This window comes from Scardinius erythrophthalmus, assembly GCF_964197995.2.
Source record: "Scardinius erythrophthalmus genome assembly, chromosome: 4".
Classification (NCBI taxonomy): Eukaryota; Metazoa; Chordata; class Actinopteri; order Cypriniformes; family Leuciscidae; genus Scardinius; species Scardinius erythrophthalmus.
In genome coordinates, this window is record NC_138224.1 from 5,944,150 (window position 1) to 5,970,646 (window position 26,497).

The 26,497-nt window shown below is 40.4% G+C and overlaps 2 protein-coding genes across 2 annotated transcripts in view; one reads left to right on the plus strand and one right to left on the minus strand.

Moving 5' to 3' along the window:
• The window catches only part of wnt5b (wingless-type MMTV integration site family, member 5b), a gene marked incomplete at its 5' end in the record, with an annotated part of 79,446 nt that overhangs the window by 26,969 nt on the left and 25,980 nt on the right, over nucleotides 1-26,497 (plus strand). The window lies entirely within an intron of this gene.
• Nucleotides 17,923-21,921, minus strand: fbxl14b (F-box and leucine-rich repeat protein 14b). Its single transcript, XM_081363314.1, has one exon. It carries the CDS (start codon nucleotides 21,467-21,469, stop codon nucleotides 20,267-20,269), a length of 1,203 nt encoding a protein of 400 aa, XP_081219440.1. The 5' UTR covers nucleotides 21,470-21,921; the 3' UTR covers nucleotides 17,923-20,266.

Sequence of the window (26,497 nt, forward strand, 5' to 3'; positions counted from 1 at the left end):
TGGATGGATGGATGGATGGATGGATGGATGGATGGATACGATGATGGATGGATGGATGGATGGATAGATACGATGATGGATGGATGGATGGATGGATGGATGGATAGATAGATAGATAGATAGATAGATAGATAGATAGATAGATAGTAGATAGATAGATAGATAGATAGATAGATAGATAGATAGATAGATAGATAGATAGATAGATAGATAGATAGATAGATAGATAGATAGATAGATAGATAGATAGATAGATAGATAGATAGATAGATAGATAGATGGCGGGAGGGCGGGATGGGATCGGATGGAGAATGTTGGAAATCAAGTGTTGGTTCCCATATACTTCCATTGTATTGTTGTTGTTTTTTTTTTGTTTTTTTTCTGTAAAATGGAAGTCAATGGGAACCAAAACTATTTGGTTTCAAAATAACTTCCTTTTTTGTTCCACAAAAGAAGGAAAGTCATACAGTGTTGAAACAACATGAAGGCGAGTAAATGATGACAGAATTTTTATTTCTGGGTGTATTTTCCTTTTAAATATTTAAAATATTTAAATATAGATAAATTTGAAAGAAATCTCTAATATCGGCCGATAACCAATATGGTTCAAATATTTTGTGCATCCCTAGTTAGAAGTCATTTGCTTAATTTATCAGTGTGACTGTTCAGTATTTGTCCTTAGAAAAAATACCACGGCTAGCAGAATTCTAACCTGTATAATACTAGGCCTACTTATTGTTACTACAATTCACTTCTGATGTTGTAAAGAATGAAAAAGGCAATATTTTATTACAACTTCATAATTGTAACAACTCCAGTAACCATGGCATTTTGGCGAACACCATAGCAAACCACTGCGCACAAACCATTTTTCACAACCTGATGAACAGAGCTGTATCTCGCAGGCCAGAGCGAGAGCATTTCCTCTCAGACGTATTGTCCAGTGCTGTGGGAGGCTTGTGTGACCCGTGTGGCAGCCGTCTCATTGGATCGTGGTTGTCATGGGGATGTGCCCTGGCGGAGGTGCTATAGTGGATGGAGTGATTTTTTGCTTTGAGCAGGTGCTCAGCATCTTCCCCAAGCTCTGAAAGGAACGGCACATCCCTCATTAGACATTCAGAATCTAATTACACGTATCTACGTCCTCATCAAGCCAGCTATCTTTTTTCTCATAAAATCTCCAGAATCATCTACATCTCCACTGCCACATCAACAAAAAAGAGGTGTATGGGGTGGGGTGGGGGGGGGGGGACTTGATGGTGGCAGTCTTTGATCTGATAGAAGGCCCCTGCAGGGATAGAAGCCTGGGCTGGTGCCAGAACCCCTCTTGGCTGACAGTCTCCTCTGCTGGTTGGCAGCTTGAAGGCTTTGGTGATTAATTCTGCTGGGAGGATGAAAGCGGCTCTAGCCAGCGGCTCCCTGCCTCAGAAGGCCATGGACAGGGTCTGAGCCCAGCCAGGCCCAGCGCGGACCAGACCAGCCGTGCCTTTCCCTGTCTGGCCAGCTGCCCGCCCGCCTGCTGCCTCAGGACCAACCGCGGCAGGTGATGGACCAGGGAGAGTGATGGAGAGGGATAAAGGAGGAGTGGAGGGAAAGGGGGAGGGTGGAAGACACTCTGATCCATATTGAACAAGCTTTTCTTTTTGTTTCTCCCCCCTTTTCTCTCTCTCTCTCTCATGCACACAGTTTTATTAGCCAGCATCTTTTATGTTGTGCCGCTATGCCATGATAATCCCCTGAGACGGTGCAGCACCCTGTTTCAAACAGTGTGTAAGGCACCGCTGACAGACACACTGCACCAGTGCAGCGAGCCCTGGAGAGAACCAGAGAGAGAGAGAGGATTTGTGACAGATGCAGAGGTGTAAAAAGAAATGCAAAAGATGAAATACGTTGTCATTTTACCTGTGCTGGTCCGCTAACCCTGTGCACTTTTTTAATATCTTCACCTGGAGTTATAGTGTTGGTGTGTGGACTCATTACTGCCCATTGTGTCTTGTGCATGAATACTCCGCCTTCACAGGAAAGGCCAACAGGCCGAACAGCTGGGGTAGATAGTTGTATGCATGTGTGCAGATTTCAGCTGCGCTTGCAATAAAATGCTAGGAAACACATGTGCGCTCGTTCATTTGTGTGTAACCTTGATTTAAACAGAGTAATTCATTTTAAAGAAATGAATTCTTATTTGATAACTTATAACTTGATCAAAAGTGACAGTAAAGACATTCATACTGTTACAAAAGTGCTGTAAAATTGCTGTTTTTATTCATTGAAGAATCCTGAAGAAAAAAAAACATCATGGACCACATAAATATTTCCGTCATGACAGCTCTATGGATAGTTTATAAAATATTTTATTAATGGAATAGAATGTATATAAGGTTGGTCTCGGCGGACTAGATCTGCTAGCAGAACCTGATTTCACCAAGTGCAACATGTTCCTGGATCATTATCTTTGTTGATCCTGAAACAACATTCCAACCAACCAAGTTTAGAGTTTGTCAAGTTTAGGCTTACAAACAGGGTTAGGTGCTTCTACATCAGTGTTATTCACCAATCATTTCCCTCTGGTTTTAAGGATAACCTATAGGTAGGGTTAGGTTTAGGGGTAGTGACTATTCATTAAGCGGCTCAACTGCTTTCAGCATTATTGTTAATAAGAAATGTTACTTGAGCACTACATTTCTGAAGGATCATGTGACACTGAAGACTGAAGTAATCAGCTTTGCCATCACAGGAATCAACTACATTTTAAAATGTGAAAAATAGTCATTTGAAATATTTCACAATATCATTGTTTTTACCATAATTTTGATCAAATAAATGCAGCCTTAGTGAGCAGAAGAGACTTACAAAAACATGAAAACAATTTACTGATCCCAAACTTATACTGTATACTGTAAGGTTATAGGGGCAATATAGGGGCATTAACTATTTGATGACCATTTTCTTCAATCTAAAGTAAAGTGACCATATTAATATGAACAAATAGCTACATTTAGACTAAACTAATAATCGGAATACACTCCAATTGACATGACAGGGTTGAAAATACAGTGATACACAACAACATTTAACTGAATAGATCACTACAGAAATGTAGTAACTACTGTCAAACTGTATCCAAGCATAGGATTCAATCAAAAGATCCATAGACACAAATGAGACCCTGGCTCTGTTTAATCCATTTAGCTAATCATTTGATCTAACTTTACAAATAGGCCCTATTGACCAGTTCATCCCTTGAATGTCTTGCATGTAATGGTGCATTACAAAATTACATGAATCTTTATGCACTACTATTGAACTCTCTGTTGGTCACACACACACACACACACACACACACACACACACACACACACACACACACACACACACACACACACACAAAGAGCACTGCAGTTGAATTGTAAAGGGACCTTTATAACCTCTGACACAGTAACAGTACCTCAGATTGCACATGAGAGGAAGACTGTAATCTGAATCAGTGCATGCCATTTTACATGCCTTGTGTATATTTCTATAGTGAATTCTTCCATTTGTGCTGTCTGCTTATTATACACAGATTTCAATGAAACGTGTAACCCACTGCTGATTATTAATCTTCTTACTAGCAGATTATCACTGGAAAACCGTTATGAACAGAGGCTCATTTCAGATGTTTTTAATCTTTAATTAGAATTTCCGGTTTTGAGACAATTAATACATAATAGTCTACATATTTCATAATCAGCCAGTCAGGCCTAAAGAAGCCTTAAGTGTAATTAGACTGATTTAGCCTACAAACTGATCAGACAATGAGAGTTTTGAGGGGATGAATTAAAAAACTTCTCTGAGAAAGTTTCAGGAGGTAACACTATTTTACAGTGTCCTTATTGTTACATAATGTTACATTATGCATAATTACATGCAACTTACCCTAAACCACACCTTATTCCTAACATTTTGTTAATTAAGTGTATAATAATTACACATAAGGACAGCTTAAAATAAAGTGTAGCCTTTCAGGATGCTAAAATTCTAGTCTCTCTTTCTCTCTCTCTCTCTCTCTCTCTCTCTCTCTCTATATATATATATATATATATATATACATTATTATTATTATTATTATTAAAGCTATATCTAAACAATGTGTCTAAAGTGGACTGTCAAAATAAAATGTAAACATAATTTTTGTTTTAGCTTTAATATTCTTTATAGTCAATAATCTTTACCCATTAGTAAGTAATATTGAATAGGCTGTACTTTCATTTTCATTTGTGTAAATTAAATATTGCATCTACTCTCACATACGGTGGTCGTTTGGTTTACATTACAGTGCTTTGGTATGGTTATGTGTGTGTTTATGAGTGTTAGGTCCACCTGGACTATATCATTCTGTATTTATGAGGTGGTGGGTCAGACAAAGTGACTGTATACCACCTTTTCTCTCTGTGTGTGTGTGTGTGTGTGTGTGTGTGTGTGTGTGTGTGTGTGTGTGTGTGTGTGTGTGTGTGTGATCCAGGTCTGAGGTGCGCAGGCTAGATATGGCTCTTGTTAAGGCCCAGTGAGCAGCCAGGGCAGCACAGCCTGGTCTCGAGTCGAGTGTGTGTTACTCTCCCACCCTTCCCCAGGAATATCCCTCGCTCTGCAAAAAGGAAATACCAGATTAAAGCTACATTACTCCGAGACCGGTTTTCATGCTAGCTGCCCGCCTCCGTCTGTTCCTCGCGTTTTCTTTTCCACACTCCCTCCATCTTCAGTTTCCATTGTGTTTTTTGTCTTTTTTGTCCCAATAGACACCCCCTTGTTTTCTCTTTTGGCCTTTTTCTGCCCTCGTTCTCTCCTTCTAGTTTCCCCCCCTCACCCTGTGTATGATTCTCTCTCTCTCCGACTCTTTTTTTCCCTCTCTCACACATACCCTCTCCTGGGTGTAACATTGTTGGCAGTCTGTGAGAGAGGCAGCAGCCAGGGCTGTAAGCATATCCTGTGGGAGATCAGTTTTCAGCTGTGTGTTTGCGTATGTGTGTGTGTGTGTGTGTATGCATGCCACCGTTGAGCTTTCTCTCTCTCTCTCTTTGTGGGGCGGTGGGGAGTTTTTTCACCTGCTGTAGGGACAGACTCCCTGGTCTTAGAGAGGGCTTTAAAGTGGGCGTGGAGAATGCTGCTAATGTTTCTATGCGCAGCTTGGCTTTAGCCATCTACTCTCAATGTCCTGCCTGTGCTGAGTCCATACGGCCCCGCGCACACACACACACACACACACACACACAGCCACGGGGGCCTGTCAATGATTAATTGCTTCTCCCTGAGTGGCATCTTGGGAGGCCCTGAGAGAGAAAAAGGCAAAACAAGAGCTCTGTTTTCCCCTCGGCTCTCCTCTCTTCCTCTTCTGAGAGAGTATTCACTCTCAATCCACTCCAGAAAGCTAGATTTAAAAGAAGATGAGGACATTTATGTGTACGTATATGATCTGGAGAGATCCAGAAATCCTTAAATACAAAGGGGTCCAAAAGCTTGATCACATTATCTGGGGTTCAAAGTCTAAATTAATGTTTAAAATTAAATTTAGAACTGATTTTTTTATACTTTTAAATATTATTCAGCAATGCACAATAAAAAGAGTTAAATTTTTATGCTTTTAGATATTATTTCTAATAATCAAAATACTTTCTGTTAATTGTTATGCCCTTAAATACTATTTGTAAAGAAAAAGAACGGAAAAAAGAAGCACTTACGCTAGTGGTCTCAGTCGTTTGATTTCTCTGTCTGGTCGCACAGCAGTTGCAGTCCGAACCAAAGTCAAGAGTCTTATTTTCAAAGTCAGGTCATAATGAACTCGACGACTCTGCCATTTTCTGTATTTCATCAGGTCCAAAGCGCTGCGTAATGCAGTCGGAGACATGAAAGAGTCTTTTATGCAAGTTTTATCAAGGCTGAAGCACCAGGGCTTTTCAAGTCGCCCAGGATGAGCCTGTATGCAAAAACAAGTTGATAATGATGATAGTGTAATTCCCATCTCAATATGGTGTAAAGTGACTCCGTGAATATCCTTGATGATGTGTTGACAGGACAGGGATTGTATCAGAACTGTACTGCCTGACAGCCAATTTGATTATGGTGGTATAATAATGAGCAATGAAGCGTAATGAATGTCCTCTACATTGAGTTTTTTCATTTGCTGAGTAGGTGAAAACCTGCATGTATCACAGTAAATAATTATCCACCAGGAGATATAAAAATTGTGTTTTAGACAAACAGTATAGAATTTGACAAACAATATAAAGCTCATTGCCCACATAAAAACCCACAATCATCATGTTTTCAGGCCATTTCAAGTTTGATTTTGACGTGACAGAGCAGTGATATATCGAGTTGTTTACTTACTTTTTGATAAGTCCTTCCATTAACGCCATAATTTTGTTCATTCAGACCGATTCGCAAACACACACAAAAACAAGAGGTGGGATTTATTTCACAATCCAATCATTAACAGTCATATCCAATCATAGCGCGATGGAGGCATTGCCTCCTCTCATGTGACTTTCCCCCATTCATTCTCAATTACCCCCCACTGAAACCCACCGCAAGCTTTAGGGGGTCTGTTAAAAGTCAATGGGCTCAGGGGAGGCAAGTGAGTCACGGACTCCTGCTGTAACTTCTCAGTTGGACAGTTACTTTAGAAAAGCGAGCGATTTATATACTATTTAACGTCACATTTTGTAATATTTGTGTTGTTTTTATTTGTATAATATGGATTATTTTTTGCCTCCCTTGCCCCCTCAGAGGAAACGCCCCTGGTCTGATTTTTTCATTGCAGATTTTGAGCACAGTTTAAGACGTCAGTGTTTTCCTCGGGGGAACATGGCATCCAGCACACAGATTTTTATTGTGGTTATATTGTTATGGCATAAGTAAATAGAGCTGAGCAGAGGGGTCTGCATTCAAAGGTGAGGCTAAGAGAAGACAAGAGGATTGAGAGAGTTCAGCCGAGTCTCCATCTGTAAGAGCAGAGAGAGAGAGAGAGAGGGAAGGGTGGAGGAGTGGGGCCAGGAGGTGAAAGCCGAGCTGGAATTTGTGCGGTATGCAGAGAATGATGGGATTTTTCCTGCTGGGCGGCTGAGAGCTGCTGCACTGCTGTGCATTGACCAGCACACACACACTCACACAAAGAACTTAAAGCTCTATCACCATCACACTCATACCTCACACAAACTCTCTCAATCTCTCGCGCCTCCCTCTTATTCTCTCTCTCTCTCTCTCTTACACACACACACACACACACACACACACACACACACACACACACACACACACACACACACGTTTCTTCAACTGTAGGCACATTTGGCCCTGTAGACTTTTAGAAAAAAAAACATGCTTTTCACATTTGTTTAATTAATTTGTTAGTGGACTTTTTTTTTTCTCAAACATTTGTACATTTGTACAATATAACTCGTATGTTATTTATTGTTTTATGATGTTATGTGGTCTGAGTGGTCAGCTCCTTTGTCTTGCCAGGGCTTTTTATGTTTCCTATGTTTGTTTCTTTTCACATTTTTTTTTTTTTTACCAAGGTTGTCCTTGGTAACCAACTTACCTTTGAAAAAACTTTATCAGAAGCAAAATTTGTGGTTGTTGAAATTGCTGTTTTTGGAAATCATCTATAAAAAAAATCAGAAAAGAAACTGATTTTTAATAAATATTTAAATGGTTTAACTATTTCACATTTTGTTGTTTTGTTATATATTTTTGGGAATGACTTTCCATAGTTTAAGATTGAAAATTAAATTAAAATCATTGGAAAATGTTTCCATGAATGTGACCTCCATATAACAAAAAGAAAAAGCTAAAATCTGTTGCAATAAAAATCAACCGAGACCTAAATGTGCTTGAAGAAACACCCACACTCTCTCAAAAGAAGTGTACATCTCCAACAATCTGCTCTCGTTTTTTTTTTTTTTTTTTTTTGTATTGTATTCCTGTCTGTATTGTCCTTCCCCTAAGTTTTTCTCTCTCCCTTTCAGCAATCATACTATCTAATATTCATGCTTTTTTTTCTTCTCAATGACAAAAATACCCACACTCTTGTCCTTTGTTCTCCTGTCTCAGTATCTATCGGTTTGTTCTTTTCCCCCTGGCTCTCTCCCTCTCTTTCACAGTCTCTCTCACTGGCTCCACCCCCTCACTCTCTCTCTCTCTCTCTTCTGAGCCGCCTCCTCTGCTCCGGCTTGCTGGCACGCCTCCAGTGCCTGACAGTCACAAGATTGTTATTTCATTTATTTAGTCTTTTTCCCCCTCATATTTTCTCTCTGCTGTGTCTCTGTAAATATGTGCCATTGTTCAGAATGACCTTATCGTCATGAGCTGTTCTTGGAGAGAACAGTTTCATTTGAGCTACACAGTGTTGGAGAATTTAATTTATTGGGGATCATGAGGTTTGGAATTTCCTTCTAGTTTGGTAGGCACAGTTATAAAAATGTGGAAAAACTGGAATATTTCTTTTTCACTCATGGCCAAAGGAAAAGATCTGAAATAATGCCCGCAGTCATTTGCACTGTTCAAAACCGTAGTGCACTGCCTCCAGAGGCAGCATTTTAAAGAGGCCATATTATGCCCTTTTACAAAGTCTTGATTTTGTTTTTAGTGTCTTAAATGTTCAAAAACTAATTATTTTTCACATATTTTACATTGTTTCAGCACCTCTCTTCCCAGTCTGTCAGTAACGCTCTGTTTAGTTCCTGTCTCTATGAAGCCCCTCCTTCAGAAAAGCACAGTGTGCTCTGATTGGTCAACTGTCAAGGCACTTACCATAACCATGAGTTTCAACAACTAATGCAACTCAACCAGGCCTTGCCCATTTTTTTTTTGGGGGGGGGGGGGGGATATGCCTTGGGCGGGAATTATTTAATGTGTAGTATTGTGACGTGTTTGTTTCCAGAAGAAAACTCAAGACTACAATGGAGGCGTTTCAGGGAGTTCAGAAACTCTGATAAAGAAAATAACTCTCTTTGGAGTGACTTTGTGAATTTGCATATGTTTTTCATGCTCAAACAGCAACATTACACACTAAAGAAAGTTTAAAATGTGAAAAAAGAATAAGCGGCCCTCTTTAAGACCTCATAGGCGTGGCATCTTGAAAGTCTCGAAGTCTCCAAAAGGCTGGAAACTTGTCTTCAAATATACTTTTGGCAAATAAAAGGTATCTTTAGATATATCCTTCCCAGAATGGATGCTATTTTATATAGATAGTAAAAATACATTATTTTACCCACTATTTTGTATGCGTTACAGAGCATTTATAACATAAAAAGTTGTTGCCTATACAGTGTAACAAATCAGTTAGGGTGCTGCCTATGTAGGCAGTGATGCAGTTCACTAGGTTTTGGAAAGCTATTGCGTTTGCATGCTTGAATACAACAACTGTACCAGCATTGTTCACTTTATTTTCTTAGTTCTCTTTCCCTCTCTTGTTTTCCCTCTTTTTACTTTCCCTGGTTTTCTGGACAGGTCATATATTATGGTACGGGAGCCGTTTTTGTTCATTCTTTTGTCTGAGGCAACTTTTGAGAAATTCCTGACTTGACTCTCAGCCCCCACCCTCCCACCTCTCGCCTCCTTGAATGAGAAACTGTCAGTTTAATTGGCTGTGATCTCGTATGCAAAGCTGCTTTCACTTATTGCACTCAGGTCTTATCCTTTAAATATGGATAAGATGATTTGAAGGAGAAAAAGCACAGGGTCCTCTACCGCCTGTATGCTTTGAATTAAAGCCAGACACACTGGGGTTTGTCCCATATGATTTTTTTTTCCCTCAAACCGTGATATATATATTTTTCCTCCTTCTGGTGCGGGAGATTTCCACTTATTAAAAATTCTGCTCTGTCTGAAAGTCCCTGTCCGTCTCTCCAAAAGTCTGTAAAGCATATCAGCGGGCAGAATATTGCAGGAGTCGGAAATGGGGAGCAGTGAAGTGGCAAGGCCTTTTCAGAATCACTTAACGCTCATAAACAAAACACATCTGCAACAAAATCTGCAATCATGTCAGCTCTAATCCTGAGAGACAAATCCGTTTTAGAGAGACATAAGACAAGAAACAAGGTACAAAGAGAATGGGATACTGTGTTTGGTTACATTTATGGAGGAACTCTTTGTGTGTATTAGTTCATACATAAAAATGTAATTCACAACCCATTTTATTTCCATAATTTGACGTTTCCAGTTAAAATAACAAAACAAAAAACACATTTAAACCATTTACAGTCATTAAAATAAAGTTTTTATACATTTTTTAATATAAATATTTTTAAAATAAAATATAAATAGTAGTAAAAGCCTAAACTTAAAGGGATAGTTCACCCAAAAATGAAAATTCTGTTATCCTTTACCTACTCTCAAGTTGTTTCAAACCTGAATGAGGTTGAACTTGATGGCAAAAAGGCATTTTGATGTTTTTTCATGTTTTTTAAGTGGTCAGATGTATGCCGAATACCTTTAGAGCGACTCAACTGTAGGGAGAGAAATCAAGGCAGAGAGTTGTCGAGGGGCCGGTGTGTGAATTCCCCGCCTGTCCTGGGTTTAATTGAAGTCTTGTGCCATCGCTGTAGTAACACGCACAGGTAGATGTTGCTGAAATGTATTAACATTGGTTCCCTAATAGGGTCAGTCTAGAGCAACCTTTTTCTCTCTCCTTGTTTCCTCTAGAGTGCTTCTCTGGCTTCATCTCAGACTCCATCCATCCAAACACCCTTACAGACTCATAAATATGGCTGTGCATATTTACAAATTTGTGTTTTTTATTTAGCCACTCAGATGTGGAGATCTCTTGTGGAGCAAAACAAGAAGATTATAATGAAAAGTATTGGCTGTGTATATCCTCCTCTCGCCTTCCCACGTAATGCCATGGAGTATGTAACAACATTAATCATACCTATCTAAAATCAGGGGCTCTGATACACTCTCAGATAGAAATGCAATGCAGGGCCTGGAATGGGCTGATAAACATCAGCACAAGACTGAGTTTCCAATTCCTGCCTCAGAATAGACCCTGGGCTGAAATAAGAGGGAGGAAGAGGGAGATTGAAATGTGGGGGGAGAGAGAGAGCACTCTCCGGCCCTGTGACTGTCGGAGTGAATGAACCATGTGACAGGACATGTCGTGTTGAGTGACAAAGCAAAAAAAAGAGAGTGAGAGAAGTGGCAGCACAAAAGTAAAACACTATCCACAGTTTCCCAGCATCCAGCCTCAGCTCAGAGAGAGAAAGAGAGAGAAACAGGAAGGAGGGGAGGAAGAACAGATGGAAAAAGTTGCAGATGCACAGCAAACAGGACATTAGCTTGGCATACATGTGGGTTTTATGAGGAAAATATATGCAAGTACATGAATTTCATGAATGTGTGTGTGTGTGTGTGTGTGTGTGTGTGTGTGTGTGTGTGTGTGTGTGTGTGTGTGTGTGTGTGTGTGTGTGTGTGTGTGTGTGTGTGTGAGAAAAGTAAAAACTGTCATCATTTACTCACCCTCATGACGTTTAACACCGTTCGCTGGGCCTGGTAACAATAAAAGCTGATTTTGGACTAACAAGGATGTTTTCAGTTCTGAAACTTTCAGGATATTCTTATAATATGATGACCTCTTATATGTCAAAACTAATTTCTCAGTTCATGACCCCTTTAATAATTGATGTTCTTTACAATGTAACTGAATCCCCACTGAAATGACTTCAGCTGGACAATGACACTATTTTCCTTTAGAGCTGCAGAACTTCCCGGTTCGAAATCCCCTATTCTTTGGGGAACCCAAAATGGTTCTTCTACGGCATCGCTGCAAAAAAAAAAGCCCTCTTTTGCTTTTTGTCCTATTCAGAGCTCGACGGCATCCTTGTCCATTTGCTTTCATTGTTTCTGGATGCTCTTTTACATGCAATCTTCTAAATTTCTTCTTTTGTTGGGTTGTGTAAATGACAGAATTCACATTTTTAGTGAACTACCCCTTTAAATACGTAAAAGCAAGTGGGGAGTGCAAGAAACACTAGAGGGAGAATGTTGGTGGTTACAGTGTTAGAGAACAGGGTAGAGATGACAGTAATGTAAAACGGTTGAAGATTTGGAGAGAGAGAGATAGAGAGAGAGAGAGAGAGCTCTGCATACCGCATGGAGATAACGTCAGACACTTTATAAATTTCCCCGGCTGAGTCGGACCACTGCCTCGAGGCAGACACAAGCTGAGCTTCTCCATGTCACACTCAGAACCTCTAAATCTCAGAGAGAGAGAGAGAGAGAGAGAGAGAGAGAGAGAGAGAGCATGGCATTTACAGTGAGCTGAGAGAAAAGTGATGGATGGTCGGTACAGAATGAGAAAGTTTCGTCAGAAAAAAGGAAGGACAAAAAAAGAGAGGAAATGGGATGGAAAAAGGGCTCTGTTTTTGACCCAATATGTTTGGTTTCATATCTCCCACAGCTTTTTAGCTCGGCCTAAATGGCCTAAAGCAATATAATCATCTTGTAAAGCATTTATTTTAGGAACAGAAGTACACCTTCTGATCTCTTTTCTAATTTAAGTCCCTCATAACAATCCTCTTGAAATACAGTAATTTTGCTTTGTCATTAGACAGGACTTCATATGGCGAGTGACTTCATATCGTGAGTATTCAGCTGTGAGGGAGGAAGTTAATACACCTTCAGTCAGAAAGTTATAGTAGTCAGCTGTTAAGGAAAAGCAAACAAAATAAAAAGTCTGACATCATTTGACATTTTGGGTGAACTGTCCCTTTAAGATCAACCATTACATTTTATTTTTAATTCTGTGTATACCCACCTTTAACTGCTCCAGACACTTCCTGTCAGCAGTCCAATCTATATGTTCTTTTGAAAAGCTGAAACAATGGTTGCTCCCTTTTTGCTGACACTATAGTTTAAACGTACTTGTTGTGCTGGGCCTGGAGCATGTAGCCCTGTGGGTGTGCGTGCGTTAATAAACAGCTAACTGCTAAAGCAGGATCCTAATATGACTCACTCATCTATACTGCATCCTGTTTTTAGTTATACTTTTACCACCACTTGAAGTCATACTGTCCATTTTAGTAACAGTTTTACTGCTGTTCTTGTGCTCAGGTTCAGATAGATAGATAGATAGATAGATAGATAGATAGATAGATAGATAGATAGATAGATAGATAGATAGATAGATAGATAGATAGATAGATAGATAGATAGATAGATAGATAGATAGATAGATAGATAGATACTTCCATATGTTCCTTCTCCCCTGCACTCTCCTGTTTGTGCACTTGAGCTGGTATTGAGAGGTGGACTCAAGAGAGCCCGGCATTAAACTTGATCAAACCGGTCTATTTGTCTTTAAAGCTCCTGAGACATGCTTCACTTCCTGTTGTGTAACACTGCCTTTTCTACATCTCTGACAGAGCCACGCGATACCCAGGGCCGAGAGAGAGAGAAAAGTAGCACAATTCTGTTGCTGCTCAACACATTCCCACTTTGAACATGTGGCACTCTTCCAGAATATTCCTTGCTTTCAAAATCTGAATGTTTGAAAAACATTGAATTTGGTCTGGAATTGTAACAGAAGTTAGTATCGTCATTTTTGAAAGAATTAATTTACACAAATTTGAAGTATCGTCATTTTGAGTTTCGAGTAACGTCATGTTGAATAACTTCATGTTGAGTAATGTCAATTTGAGTAACGTCATGTTGGGTAATGTCATTTTGAGTGACATTCATAGTTCAGTTCAGTTCATAATTTGAATCTTATGGCTTCAGAAGAAGTTGTTTGTGGGGTGATTTAGAAGTATAAAATCTTCTAAAAACGGAGCAAAATTAAAAATTTTGGAATGAGAGATCCTTAAAAAAATGTATCTTTCAAATAAAGATCCCATTCATTCTTTTAAATGTCACTATGACGTTTGTTTCTGTCATTCACTTAATGCATGTCATCAATCTGTGGTATGGCGGTAAAGTCAAGTTTCTTGTAATGGCTATAGTGCCATGTTGGATCTACTAGATTTATCTAATCCAGATTTTCTGGTCTTGTTGGCAGCATGTGGGTTTTTTCTACCTTGCTCAGGATACATCTTTATTCCATTTCAACCAATAACTTTGATCCGACTTCACTCTGAAAAAAACATCTGGCAAGCTACAAATTCCACTGGATTTACAAACCCATCAGACCTACAGTGCTTTCTGTATATGTAGTGCTTGAAAAAGTGTCTACCTTACCAAAACATTATGGATGAACCTCTTAGATAATTCCAAATGCCACAGTGGTTTTAAAAATATATCCTCCTGTGGAGAGCAGCTCAGCTGGCTGTGTGGGGTCTCGACAGATGTGACGGGCAGAGGCTGCTGTATTTCTGTGAAGAGGTTTTAGCTACAGTAGTGTGCGTCCCCCCGTCATCCATCTCTCATCCACTTTCTTCCTTTTAGCACTCCCCCCCTCTCTCTTTCTCTCTCTCTTTCCATCGCTTCCCTCTTTGAGTGGATTCAGAGCCCCACACACAACACTCACGCCCTCTCTACCACCCACACTCGAGTAACAAATCTCCTCCTGTGCAGTCGGCCTGTAGCCCGGACACACACGCACACACACTCGTCTATCAGCTTTTACCTTTTAAAGGTAGGGTAGGCAATTTTCGTAGCGGCTAGAAATTGTAAGTTAGCTTTGAAAGCATGAGATCCCACCCTCCCTTCAGCATGTCTCCAAAGCCACGCCTCCTAAACACATAAACACGATAAACTACCTCAAAGCACATAACATTACAATAATAATGAACGTAAACAACTTAAAGAGCGCTGGCTTTACCACCTCACTGCTGCAGATTCATTTCGGCGTTGATAATGTTTACATAGAAAAGCATAAATTCGACACCGCTCTGAGCATAAATTCACGAACCACTCCGAGTATAACGTCACAGGTTTCCATCTCTTCCAAATTACACTAGTTATAGTGTGAACGCAGCATAAGCTGGATGTTTTGGTTCAGGAGGAACTATAAAAGGTGTTTGCGGTGCTCTGTGACTGACATCTGTCTAACTCTGCATAGCATGAAACGCACTGGTGACGTGTGATGTCTGTGCGAGGAGGAATGAGAATAAGCTGACAGGCAGGTAGGACATCGTACGTTCAGACCGAATGCAAAAATTGGACAACATTCTATGGTCCTGCACCTTTCGATACATATAAATACAGACCACTCAACTTAGTGATTGCTATTAGGATGTGAAGACACTTGCAACCAGCATAACAAAAAAAGTTTAAATTAGAGCCAAGCCAAAGAAAATCAAAGCGGCTAAGAAATACAAAAATTCTTGTCTCTTACCCAATTTTGTATGTTCGCAAGCATTTCTTCCCTTTTACCTTCCTGTTTCCCAAGCATCTCTTCCTGTTTTACCTTCCTCTCTATCTCATGCTGTGCGGTGGAAAGGTTTTTGTCATCGTAGCTTTTTCTAGAATGTGTATTTTAGCACGTACTGATCAATCAGCAGCCGGGACGGGTGCTATGCATTTATTTTATTTTATTTTTTTACATTTTATAGCAGCTATTCAGTCCGAACTTATATTCTCGACTGTCAAAAGGTGCGCCTGACAGTTTGAGGTCAAGGATTAACGCTAAAATGGGTGGTTTAGACGCAACAAAGCTTCCAATCACTGGTTGTCTTTTTTCCCCCATATCGTTTTTTGTTGTGTGGTGTGGTGTGGTTTTCAGTCTCGCACTCAAGTTTCTTTCATGCACAGACCTCCTGCCTCCAGAGTGCTGCCAGAGAGCTGCATTTCACTGCATATGAAAGCAGATACGATCCAGAACATGTGGACCCGTCACCTAATACAATCAGAACAAAGGGGAAAACTGGTGCAACACAAGCCTGGGTCCCGTTTTGTTCAGAGAAAAGAAAAGAAATGCCAAAGAGAGAAAAATAGTCTAAGATAATGTGTGTGTGTATCTGAGAAAATAGAGCCTCCAAACACTCCCTAACAAGACTGAGACATGCGCAAATCAGCCAAGTCAAGTTCATTTTCCTAGATTTTGCCTAGAATTTGGACCGTGTCTGTGGATTTTGCACCTATAAGGGTCATCTTTGCAAATTTGTTTCCATCCCTGCATGTGTGTGAAGGGTGGGGCGAGAGGGCGACAGATTGGGTCTTCTGGCTCTGGCCCCTCTGTACTCACACTTCCAGCAAGGTCACATGACACCAGTCAAACTCTGTCACAACCTCACTGGGGGAGAGCTGGCAACAACAAACCAGAGCAAGCCTAGACGCTACACACACACACACACACACACACACACACACACACACACACACAAGAATCGCCTTCACTCGCAAACCTACCTTTTCATCTGGCTTCTTCAAAAAAAGCTTCTGACATACAGTATGTGCAGTAAACCAGTTGTCTGCTTGTAAAAATGCCATATGGCCATCATCCAGCCCGCAGTGTGAAAAGACCGCTGTGGATTAGTTTTAATGAGAGCTATGACTAAAACCTGACAGCCATGTGAGAAAGTTAGCCATCATACGCACTTTCACCACAGAGTTAATTCCACTCTTTTTTTAAACCCAAACCCGTGAGTCACAAACTTTTGCATCAGAATTCGCTAGCGGACTCGGCAGCCACAGAAAAATCTGTTTAACCACCAACACGTGACTCCACAGTTGCGCTTTATAAATCCTGTTTCAAAATTTGATTAAATTAAGCAATTTCAGTACAAATTAAGCTCAATCAATAGTATTTCTGGAATAATGTTGTTCCTAATCTTAAAAAAGATGAAATCTGGTTTACATGGAAGTAAATGGGGTCAATACAACATTAAAATACTGTTTCAATATCATAGCAAAAGACAAACAATATGCACGTAAACATGAACAGTTTTAAACATGAACATACAGTTTTATACCTCAATTGCCATTACAATGCAATGCCATAAATCAACTGTAAAATTAATTTAAACAGCTTTACAGCTCAAATGATCCACAAATGTTGGTCCCAAATGTACTAACATATAAATTAATCATTTAATCCAATGCACTTATTGTGAAAATGCATGTTTTAAAATTGTACTTATATATAAAAAAGAAAAATACCTGCATGTAATTACAGCTGTAATTAATTTCTGTAATTACATCTATAATTACCCTTCGGACCCTTTCCCACTCCCTTAACTCACCTTAAACCTTCCCATACCACCAAACCTGTCCCTAAACGGACCCGTATCCCTCCTCAATAGCAGAGAAAGTGTTTTGCAATACAATATGAACACTAATTTTTAATGTAAAAACACAATGGCTAATACAAAGTGTGACCCAAATTTCAAATTTAAGTGCTTTAATAGATTTACAAACTATTATTTGAGCTAAACTTGTACTGAACCCAGAATGTTCCTTTTAAAAGTAAGTAAAAAGGTTTTCTGTTGCTTATATCACACATGGAGAGAAACTTCAATCTGAAGTATTTTATCCTGTGCAGAATGAAGCAACAGATTGTTCTGTTCGCTTTGCATTTGGCCTTATCCAGTTGTTCTGAACGGATAAACAGCAATGCCACACACGGAGATGCAAAACTAAAGCACCTCTCGTGTGCCGTGTTTGCTATCCGGTGCCGGTCTCCTGAAGTCAGACAGGGTTCTTGCACCGCACACTTTTTTTTTTTTTTACAGAGCAAAGTCAAACAGTGACTCACAAATTCCTGTCCGTTTTCCAGCGATGTGGCAGACACAGCTTTCAACCACCTTTCCTCTTAACACCGACTGCAACCAAATCAGATTTCAATAGTGATTTTGAAAATGAAACAATAAGTGACTTTTACATTTTTGATCTGTGCTTGATTTAGGCTGTCTGAGCATATCACATGGGCCGTCTAAAATGCCTGGAACTTTAGACAAGCGCAAAATACCCCTCCACCCCTCCACCCCCACCTTTCTGGAACCTTCTGAAACTTCAAAGCGTCTCACTGTAACCCAGAAACACCTTCAACCACAGGCGCTGGGAGAGCTATACAGGTTGCTGCTAATGTTCCAAGTGCTTTGTTAAAATTCCCAGCAGTAAAAACGGGCTGTATTTTTTATTTTTTTTATGTTATGTTATTTTTTTATCCTCACATGTGTAGCAATGTCTGTTTTTTTTTTTTTTTGCTAGGCTGGCTCGGTTACGTACAATAGTGTAGTTTTTATAACTTTAAGATCTATGTGAGCAAGACATCAGAATGTCTGACAAACATTTCCAGTTGTAAAAATGCAAGAATAATATGTAGCTCCAGGGAAAGAAAAAAAATCTATGAACTCAGCAAAGTTAGGAAAAGAGATGGCGGTAACCTTCAGAAGGGCTTAAATTCTCTCGCTCTCTCATCAAGCGCCCCCGTTTAAATCCTCCACCCCTCCGGACGGTGGAGGGGAGCAAAGACTAAAGCTTAAATGCTTTGAATGATGGTGAGGAATGTTTAAAAGTGTCTGTTTGAGGAAAGGGGGTGGGTTGAGGGTTTTTTTTTTTTTTTCTTAAGGGGGGAGGAAGACTCCCGTGGGACAAACCCCGTCTCTCAGATCTGGTATGCGTGACTGAGCAAGGAGAAGAAAAAATCCTAGACCTGGCTTCTTAACTTAGGGAAACAATGGCAACTGTTGAGAACAGGATTTATAATATTTTTGGTGGGTGAAAAATATCCAACGTTATATTAACATCAGATGCTTTTACGATACGTATATTATTGGACTGGATGACCTCGATTGTAATGAAGGCAGCATTGCAGTTTTAACACCCTCACTAGCACAATTAAGGGAAGCATCCATTTTGTTGCGCTTCATAAATAATGTAACAAACATGCATGCCCTTAACACACAAATCTCACTTCCATTCCATCGCCCTCTAATTTCTCAAATCCACTACATTGGCAATGAATCAAATAAACCCCCTTAACCCTATTATAGCGAAATTATCCGTGATGCTGCCTATGTAGCATCAAAAGGGCACAAAACCACACTGAATGCATGAATTATCATAACTCAAGCTCGTAACGAAATTCCAAGTGGCTCTTTTATTTATATAAATATCAACTTTAATGTTTTTACTGTAAGAATATAAAACATTTTAATTTGGGATTCTTTTTACAAATACATTTACAGTACATTAGAACACAGTAGCTTCTCAGCAGGACTCAATACATGTTGCAGGTCGATACATCATGGTACATATATAGGCCTGACATGCATTTTTGCGCGTTACCCTCGTCGCGACCATGTCTTTTTATATGTAAAGTTGAATATTAATGTATTTAAAACAGACAGATTGTTTTATAACACGATGTTCCCTGTTTCAGCCCTGTGAAGAGGCAAACAAGGTGTCAGTGAATTGCAAACAGGGTTTTTTTCTTTTTCAGGGACAAAATTCACTTCAATTTGAAGTACAACGCTCTGAATCACAGCCATTAATTAATATCTGCTTACATAAGCATAAATACATCAGCAGAGGCAACCTCTTATTCAAAGCAGGAATTAAAGGCTTTCAGGCCTGTAAAATTGAGCAAAAACTAAAAGCGGTTGGAAATATAAAAGCTTTAGTGTACAAACCCAGTATTTTTTGTCTGTCTTTGCATAAGGGCAGTTGACATGTGTCCATGAACTTTTTTCTTTATTAATCATTGAGATTTGAGGATATCACTTGTGTCAATAATGGAAAATGCGTAATTTGGGGTCCTGGGACTGGTAACTTATTTGTTTCTCATTTTTTAATCCACTTAATTTTAAATGATCCTGTGGGTGTGATAAATACATTTTAAAAAGAAGTACAAAGACTGCTGTAGTCTCTCACAAAAAGTTACGAATTCAAATATTTTAAGGTGGACACTTGAAATTTGATATCAACTACTCATATACTTGTTTTGAAACCCTTTGCTTTTTGTTGACTAGCTGAAGGAAGGGAGATAAAAAAGGTAGTCTTTTTTTTTTTTTTTTTTTGCTTTCCTCAAGCCAAAGAAGAGATACAAGGGGGAGGGAATTGTTTTTCTAGGCACAAATTTTCATTCTTGTTAAGAGTAACAATATAATGTAACATCTAACGAGGTAGCCAAAATATCGCGATACTTGGGGAGGAGGAGGAGGTTTAATATTGCGATTTGTTAGGGGGAAAAAAACAACTTTTTTGTGTGTGTTAATAGCAATAACTGACACATGTATCACATTCAGCATTTTAAGCCTCTTTTATGTACTTTGCTCTATTGAAATCCACCCATCCCCCTCCCGCCCTCCTTCCCTCTCCCTCTCTCTCTCTCTCTCCAGAAACCCCCCAAGTTTCACCTCACTTTCTCACTTTCAGTCATCTGCCAAAGGCCCAGGTTCAAAACTTTAAGGCAGGGGAGCTGCGTGATCCTCTCCAGTCCCCTCTTAGTGATTTTCGTACATCCATACAGATCGATGCCGGTCAGTTGCGTCAAGTGGTCTGCGATCAGCTCCAGTCCTTTGTCTGTAATCCGCACGCACTGACCGATGTTCAGCGTCCTCAGCTCGTGCATTTGGCGCACCATCCTGTTGATGCCATCGTCGCTGATGTGGCACGAGCACAGCGACAGAGACTTGAGCTGGTACAGGCCCTGCGCGATATAAGCCAGACTCTGGTCGCCTATCTTGTCGCAAAACGACACGTCGAGTCCGGAGAGTCTCAACGTGCCCATGGCGAGGTGCATGATGCCCGTGTCGCTGATGTTGTCGCACGAGCGCAGATTAAGGCTCCACAGGCTCGTCATGTGAGAGAGGTGGATCATGCCAGCGTCCGAGATGCCCCCGCAGAAACTCAGGTTGAGCACTTTGAGCTTAGTCAGACCTTTCGATATATGCTTGAGGGACAAGTCCGTCAACTTTTGGCAGTCCTGCAAGGTCAGGTACTCCAGGCTGAGGCAGCCCTCCGCCGCGCTGCGGGTCATGCCGGCCAAGTGCCCGATGCCCACGTCCGACACATGCCGGCAGCTCCTCAGATTAAGACTTTTGAGTCTGTGCAAACCCCACGCGATGAGCAACAAGCCCGTGTTCGTGATATTACTGCAGCCGCCCAGTTCCAACACCTCCAAGTTTTTCAGATACTGCGCTATTCTGCCCAAACTGGAGTCCGTGATCTGCTTGCAAAGGCTCAGGTTGAGCACCCTCAGGGATGGGATCTCCTGCACGAACGCGTGCCCCAGGCCGTTATCCGTTAAGTTATAGCAGCCGCTCAGATTCAAGCTCTCGATGTTGGGCATCCCCTGGATCACGTAGCTGAGGCTGCGCCGCAGGCTGAGGATCTGCACCCGCCTGATGCCTCGCGCCTGGAGGCTGGGGAACAGGGACGGGTTCGCCCGCCTCAGATGCAGCTTGGCTTCCACCCCCCTCCACACGGACTTGTGGTAGGACGCGTCCCTCCACGCCGTGCACACTTGAGCCACCCTGCCTTTGTCCCTCACGTCCAAGTAGCTGAAAATCATGGCTAAAATCTCCGGGAAGAGACACGAGATGTGCGTCTCCATCTTCCACGCGCGCTCAAGAAAACAAACGGCGGCAAACCCCCACCAACGGTCACCGTCGCGTCTCGCAGTCCCCTTAGGAGGGGAAAAAAAGGCTTTTAGAAAGCTCCTCAAGCTTTTCTTTTCACATTTAACTGGGTAAATCGACAACTCTCCGTCCCGAGCGATCCTTTCAGTGGCGTAGGAAGGATTCAAATGCAAAAATGCCTCCCAAAAGACGCTTGATCCGATTCAGACCGACAGCGAACGGGCGGTCAGACAGCGCTGCTGCCCGTTTGGCGCTTTGATAATAGTCTTCGCTCGACCCGGGGATCCAGACGGTCGTACATTTTCAAAAGATGTCTAAAACTGCCACAAACCTCGGGAGAAAATAAATTCAGTCCGCTATCAGATTAAAGAGTGAGGTTTCGTTTCGCGTTTCTGATCCGCTCGCACTCATTGCCAAGCCGAGGGGCTTCCTGCTGCCTTTGTCTGATCTTTTCAAACTGACTTGGCAGGGCCGCCAGCACAGAGCGGCTGCGGGGGAGTCGCGCACGTTAAAACCTGCTAAAATGGAGCAAATTGATTAAAAAGAGTCTAAAACTTATAAAGCGACCCTGTATGGGTGTTATGTTATTGTTCTACTCCGTGTTCTGTTTTTCTCTAAACTGTTATGAAAGAAATTCGTGTTGTGTGTGTTTGTGGCACCCCTTTATGAAAGCAAAATGGTTTAGCCCAACTCAGCTGGAACAGTAAGAATAGTTCCCCTGGAAACCAACTTCTTACAATTCAGTTCACTTTACTCTTAACCCTTCATCTTCCGTGTCAGATGGTGGTATTTTTGAAGTTGTTATTTCAGTTTTATTCATTATTAGAGTAAAGTGAAGCTTCTTTAAAGTGACATTTTTCTCTCAGTGTGCAAATAACACAGTTTTGTCTGTGTGCATATGACAAAACAAACAGAAGGCCTGATTGTGAAATGTTGAAAAATTATACTAGGGCTACATTTAATATACTTTAGTTAAATGTATATTAAAAATCTATTTTTCCTCCTTTTTCTTTTTCTTTTATTTATTTATTTATTTATTTTCATTGATGGCATTTCTTAATTTGTAAAAAAATGTTTTTCAAGTACATAATTTGAAAAGTTCTGTAGTACTGTAGATTAATATCATGGTTTTTAAGCTTTTATAAAATGATAGATCATTTAGTCATACTGCCATTCTCTTCTTGTAAAATAAACATTTTGCATCATAACCCTAACAAAGGGTCACATAATGTTATGCTCTATGAATCTGGCGGTAATAGCCTGTTTGCCCCGTCAGTCTTACGTAAGGTAGTTTTATTCCACCTTTTGCATATTTCCCCGTCTTTGGGCCTCAGGCCCCCCTCTGTGGGCTCTTTGGCATTGTTAGCCGATATGACGGGAGCATTTGCAGAAGGTACTGGAGTGTAGCAGAAAGAAGGAAGAAAAGCAGCACACACACGTTTGTGTTTACAAAAGAAAATGCAGCACAGCACAACTGACAGCAGAAGTCCAACCCTCCCCTCTCCGACTCTCTGTCTGTCTCGAACCTTCTCTCTAGCTCACCACATGTCTCTCTCTCTCTCTCTCTCTCTCTCTCTCTCTCTCTCTCTCTCTCTCTCTCTCTCTCTCTCTCTCTCTCTCTCTCTCTCTCTCTCTCTCTCTCTCTCTCTCTCTCTCTCTCTCTCTCTCTCTCTCTCTCTCTTCAATAAAATGTCACTTTTTTTCTTCCCTCTCCTTGCACTCTCACTGGTTCAGGTTATAATTGTGTAAAGCACAAAACTCTATCCAACATTATTTATGAAGCGGCTCAGTCCTGCAAGTTCACATGAAATCAAAATGGAAACTGTTTGCTTTCTTAATACACATTCCTGGCCTTACTATTATTTATAGGGCATTGAAGCTTGTTTCTGCCACTGAATAAAAAATAAAAATGGTAATTGTGACTTTTTATCTCACAAGTTTACACCTCGCAATTCTGACTTTTTTTCTTCAAATTGCATAATATAAACTCGCGATTGCTAGTTATAAAGTCAGAATTGTAAGATATAATGTTGCAGAAATAATTTTGAGAAATAAAGCCATTGTAAAGGTTATGTATCACAATTCTGAACATAACACTCAGTGGGGAGAAAAAAAGTCATAATTGCGAGATACAAACTCGCAATTGCGAGAAAAATCATAATTGCGAAAAAAAATTATTGCAACAAAAAAGTCAGATTGCGAGAAAAGTCATAATAGTGAGGGAAAAAGTCATAATTGTGACATATAAACTCGCAGTTGCGAGAAAAAAGCCAGAATTGCGAGAAAAAGTAATAATTGCAAGATATAAACTCGCAATTATGAGAAAAAAGTCACAATTGCGAGAAAAAAGCCAGAATTGCAAGAAAAAGTCATAATTGCGAGATATAAACTCGCAATTATGAGAAAAAAAAGTCACAATTGCGAGAAAAAAATTAGGATTGCGAGTTTATATCCCACAATTGGGACTTTATATCCAAAGAGATATTCGGAGATAAAAAGACGAACTCGCTTCGTCTCTGAAACAACTTTCGGCTCACGAAACCCTCTTATTTTGTATTGTCCACTTAACCAGTAAGTCTTTAGTCTAATAGAATATTCTCTTCAACTCTGATTACTGGAAGAAAAACACGCTGCGGACGCCATTTCGTGCTGACGTCAAGTTGAATTCATGCGCTCTCTCTGACAGACAGGTCCTGGGCTTGTATGGTGGACAGATGAAGGGCTCTAAATGTGCGCTGCGCCCCGATGCCCAGCATGTAAGGGGGCGAGAGGTCTGTGACAGCGGCCCCTGTCCCTGGCTCCTCCAGCCGGCCTCACCGCCAGAGAGGAGGGCCGCTCCAGAACTGCACTGCTGTGAGTCAGAGACTCTCAAAGCAGGCCTGCGGAGCCAAAAGCAGGACTCAAGCTGCTCCTGGAAATAAGCAGAGAGAGAGAGAGAGGGAGGAGGGGACGAGTGAGAAAGGAAAGGGAGGGGATTGAGTTAGAAAGCAAGCTAAAGCTAACAATTAAAAAACATGCTCTTGCAACAGAGCGACGGCGCTATTAATTTAACAATTTATGATCATTCAGGCTAAATTGAACCGAGCGAAAGCAAAATAATCAGAGTAAACAGGAAGCATATAAGGATGTTGAGATCATTTGGGGAAATAAAAAACAAAAGAAACAAAAGATTCCGGTGAAGGGAAGTGAAAATGAAGCTGCCGAGAGACAGTGAGAACTGGAAGGACAAGTGCTACATGCAAATGCGAAGGTGTTGTAGGACCTTGCAAAAAAAAAAAAAAAAAAAAAAAAAAAGGTCTGTCATGTGATTTGATGTGCTGATTCAGGGGAGGGAGATAATTGGATAATTGCATGCCACAGAACTGTGCTGATAACTGCGCTTGGGGCAACCGTTTCCTAGGAGACGTAGGCATGTGTCAACATGCTGTTGAAAGCTGACACCTCATGAATAGATTTTAGGCTACTTTGTAGTTTCTCTCTCTTTCTCTGCATCGTGTATGACTCCAATCTGCTTTTTTGTTTTGCAAGCGGTGGCAGTTTGAGGAGAGATTTTGGCGGCTGTAACTCGCACAAACACTCACATACATCCAGCTAGCTGAATGGGCTTTTCATGAAATCAGACAACAGTTTCTTCTACGGCAGGGGAAGCCACGTTACTCTATTCAAATCAGGTCGAATCTCCCTAGGAGCTGCACCCCCGTTGGGGTTCTACAGGGGAAACACCAGGAAGCCGATGCTCTCGGTGCCTGTGTAAAGAACAGGAGATGATGTAATACTCTCCCTGCATAATGCATTGTAATGTTAATACCACTAGTGATATAAAATGAACAAATCCCTTTATATTCCCATAACAGTTCATTCCATTGCTCTGTATGTGTCATATCCAGCACTAGACAGTCTGATGGACTGAGGTGTTTGCTTTCTGCTGCAAGGTTTGTCTTTCAGAGTGTTAATCTTTGATGCTGGTGCAGAAATACAGTAATAAGTGGTGCGATGTAGAAGGCAAGTTGTTTGACTTTTTTTTTTGCATTTTTTTTTTATAGATATAAAACTGTATTGGTTTTATATACACAAGTCAAAATGTCTGAGACTGCTAATGTAAATGCTTCTGCAATCTTTTCACATTTTCTAATTCAAAATTGTTAACCACAAGTTATAACAAATGAGTTTCAGTTACTTTGAAATAGTGCAATATATTTAACAATAATCTAAAATAGCATGAAATCATAAAGTAGTATATTGAATATAATAAAAAATATAAATATATAATCTATTATTATAAGTTGTATGTGTGTGTGTGTGTGTGTGTGTGTGTATATATATATATATAATTAAAGTTTTTTGTTCTTTGTATTTTTATAATAATCTAAATAATACATATAAAATTAGATTCATAAAATCGTAATCATAATCGTTTTCTTTTATAAACATTAAAAAATGTAATTATTCCAAACTTTGAATAAACTTTTGGTAGTGTCCTAACAGTGGCAGTGTGCATACATATACACATGCATACATTATTTTTTTATTATAATTATTTTATTTATTCAAATATTTTTTATTAAATTTTTTTCCTCGTCTCAGACTTTTGGCCCCACTGTATTTTTTATCGTTTCACTCTCTTACCCCACCTTTTCTGTCTCATCTTCTGTTTTTTCATGTCTTCAACTTCTTTCCTTTTCTTCCTCTCTCTCTCTTCCCTCTGTATGCCTGGAGCCCACAGCCAGGTGAGGCCCCTCCAGAGAGTAATTACAACCTGAAACAGAGATCGGAGCCCTGCGGCGCTCACCATCAAAGCAGTCGTAGGGAACAGCCCGTGCTAATGTGGTGAAGAGGAGAGACACTGACAGGGCAGAAAACAGTGGGTTTCAAAACGTACACTCTCTCTCAAACTCAACCTCTCTCTCATTGCATGACCGACAATAACAGGCCGTTTGCCTGCACAATGGTCACATTGCTCTCCAAAGACCTTCGGGAGACAAAATAGAGAGACCGAAAGAGCG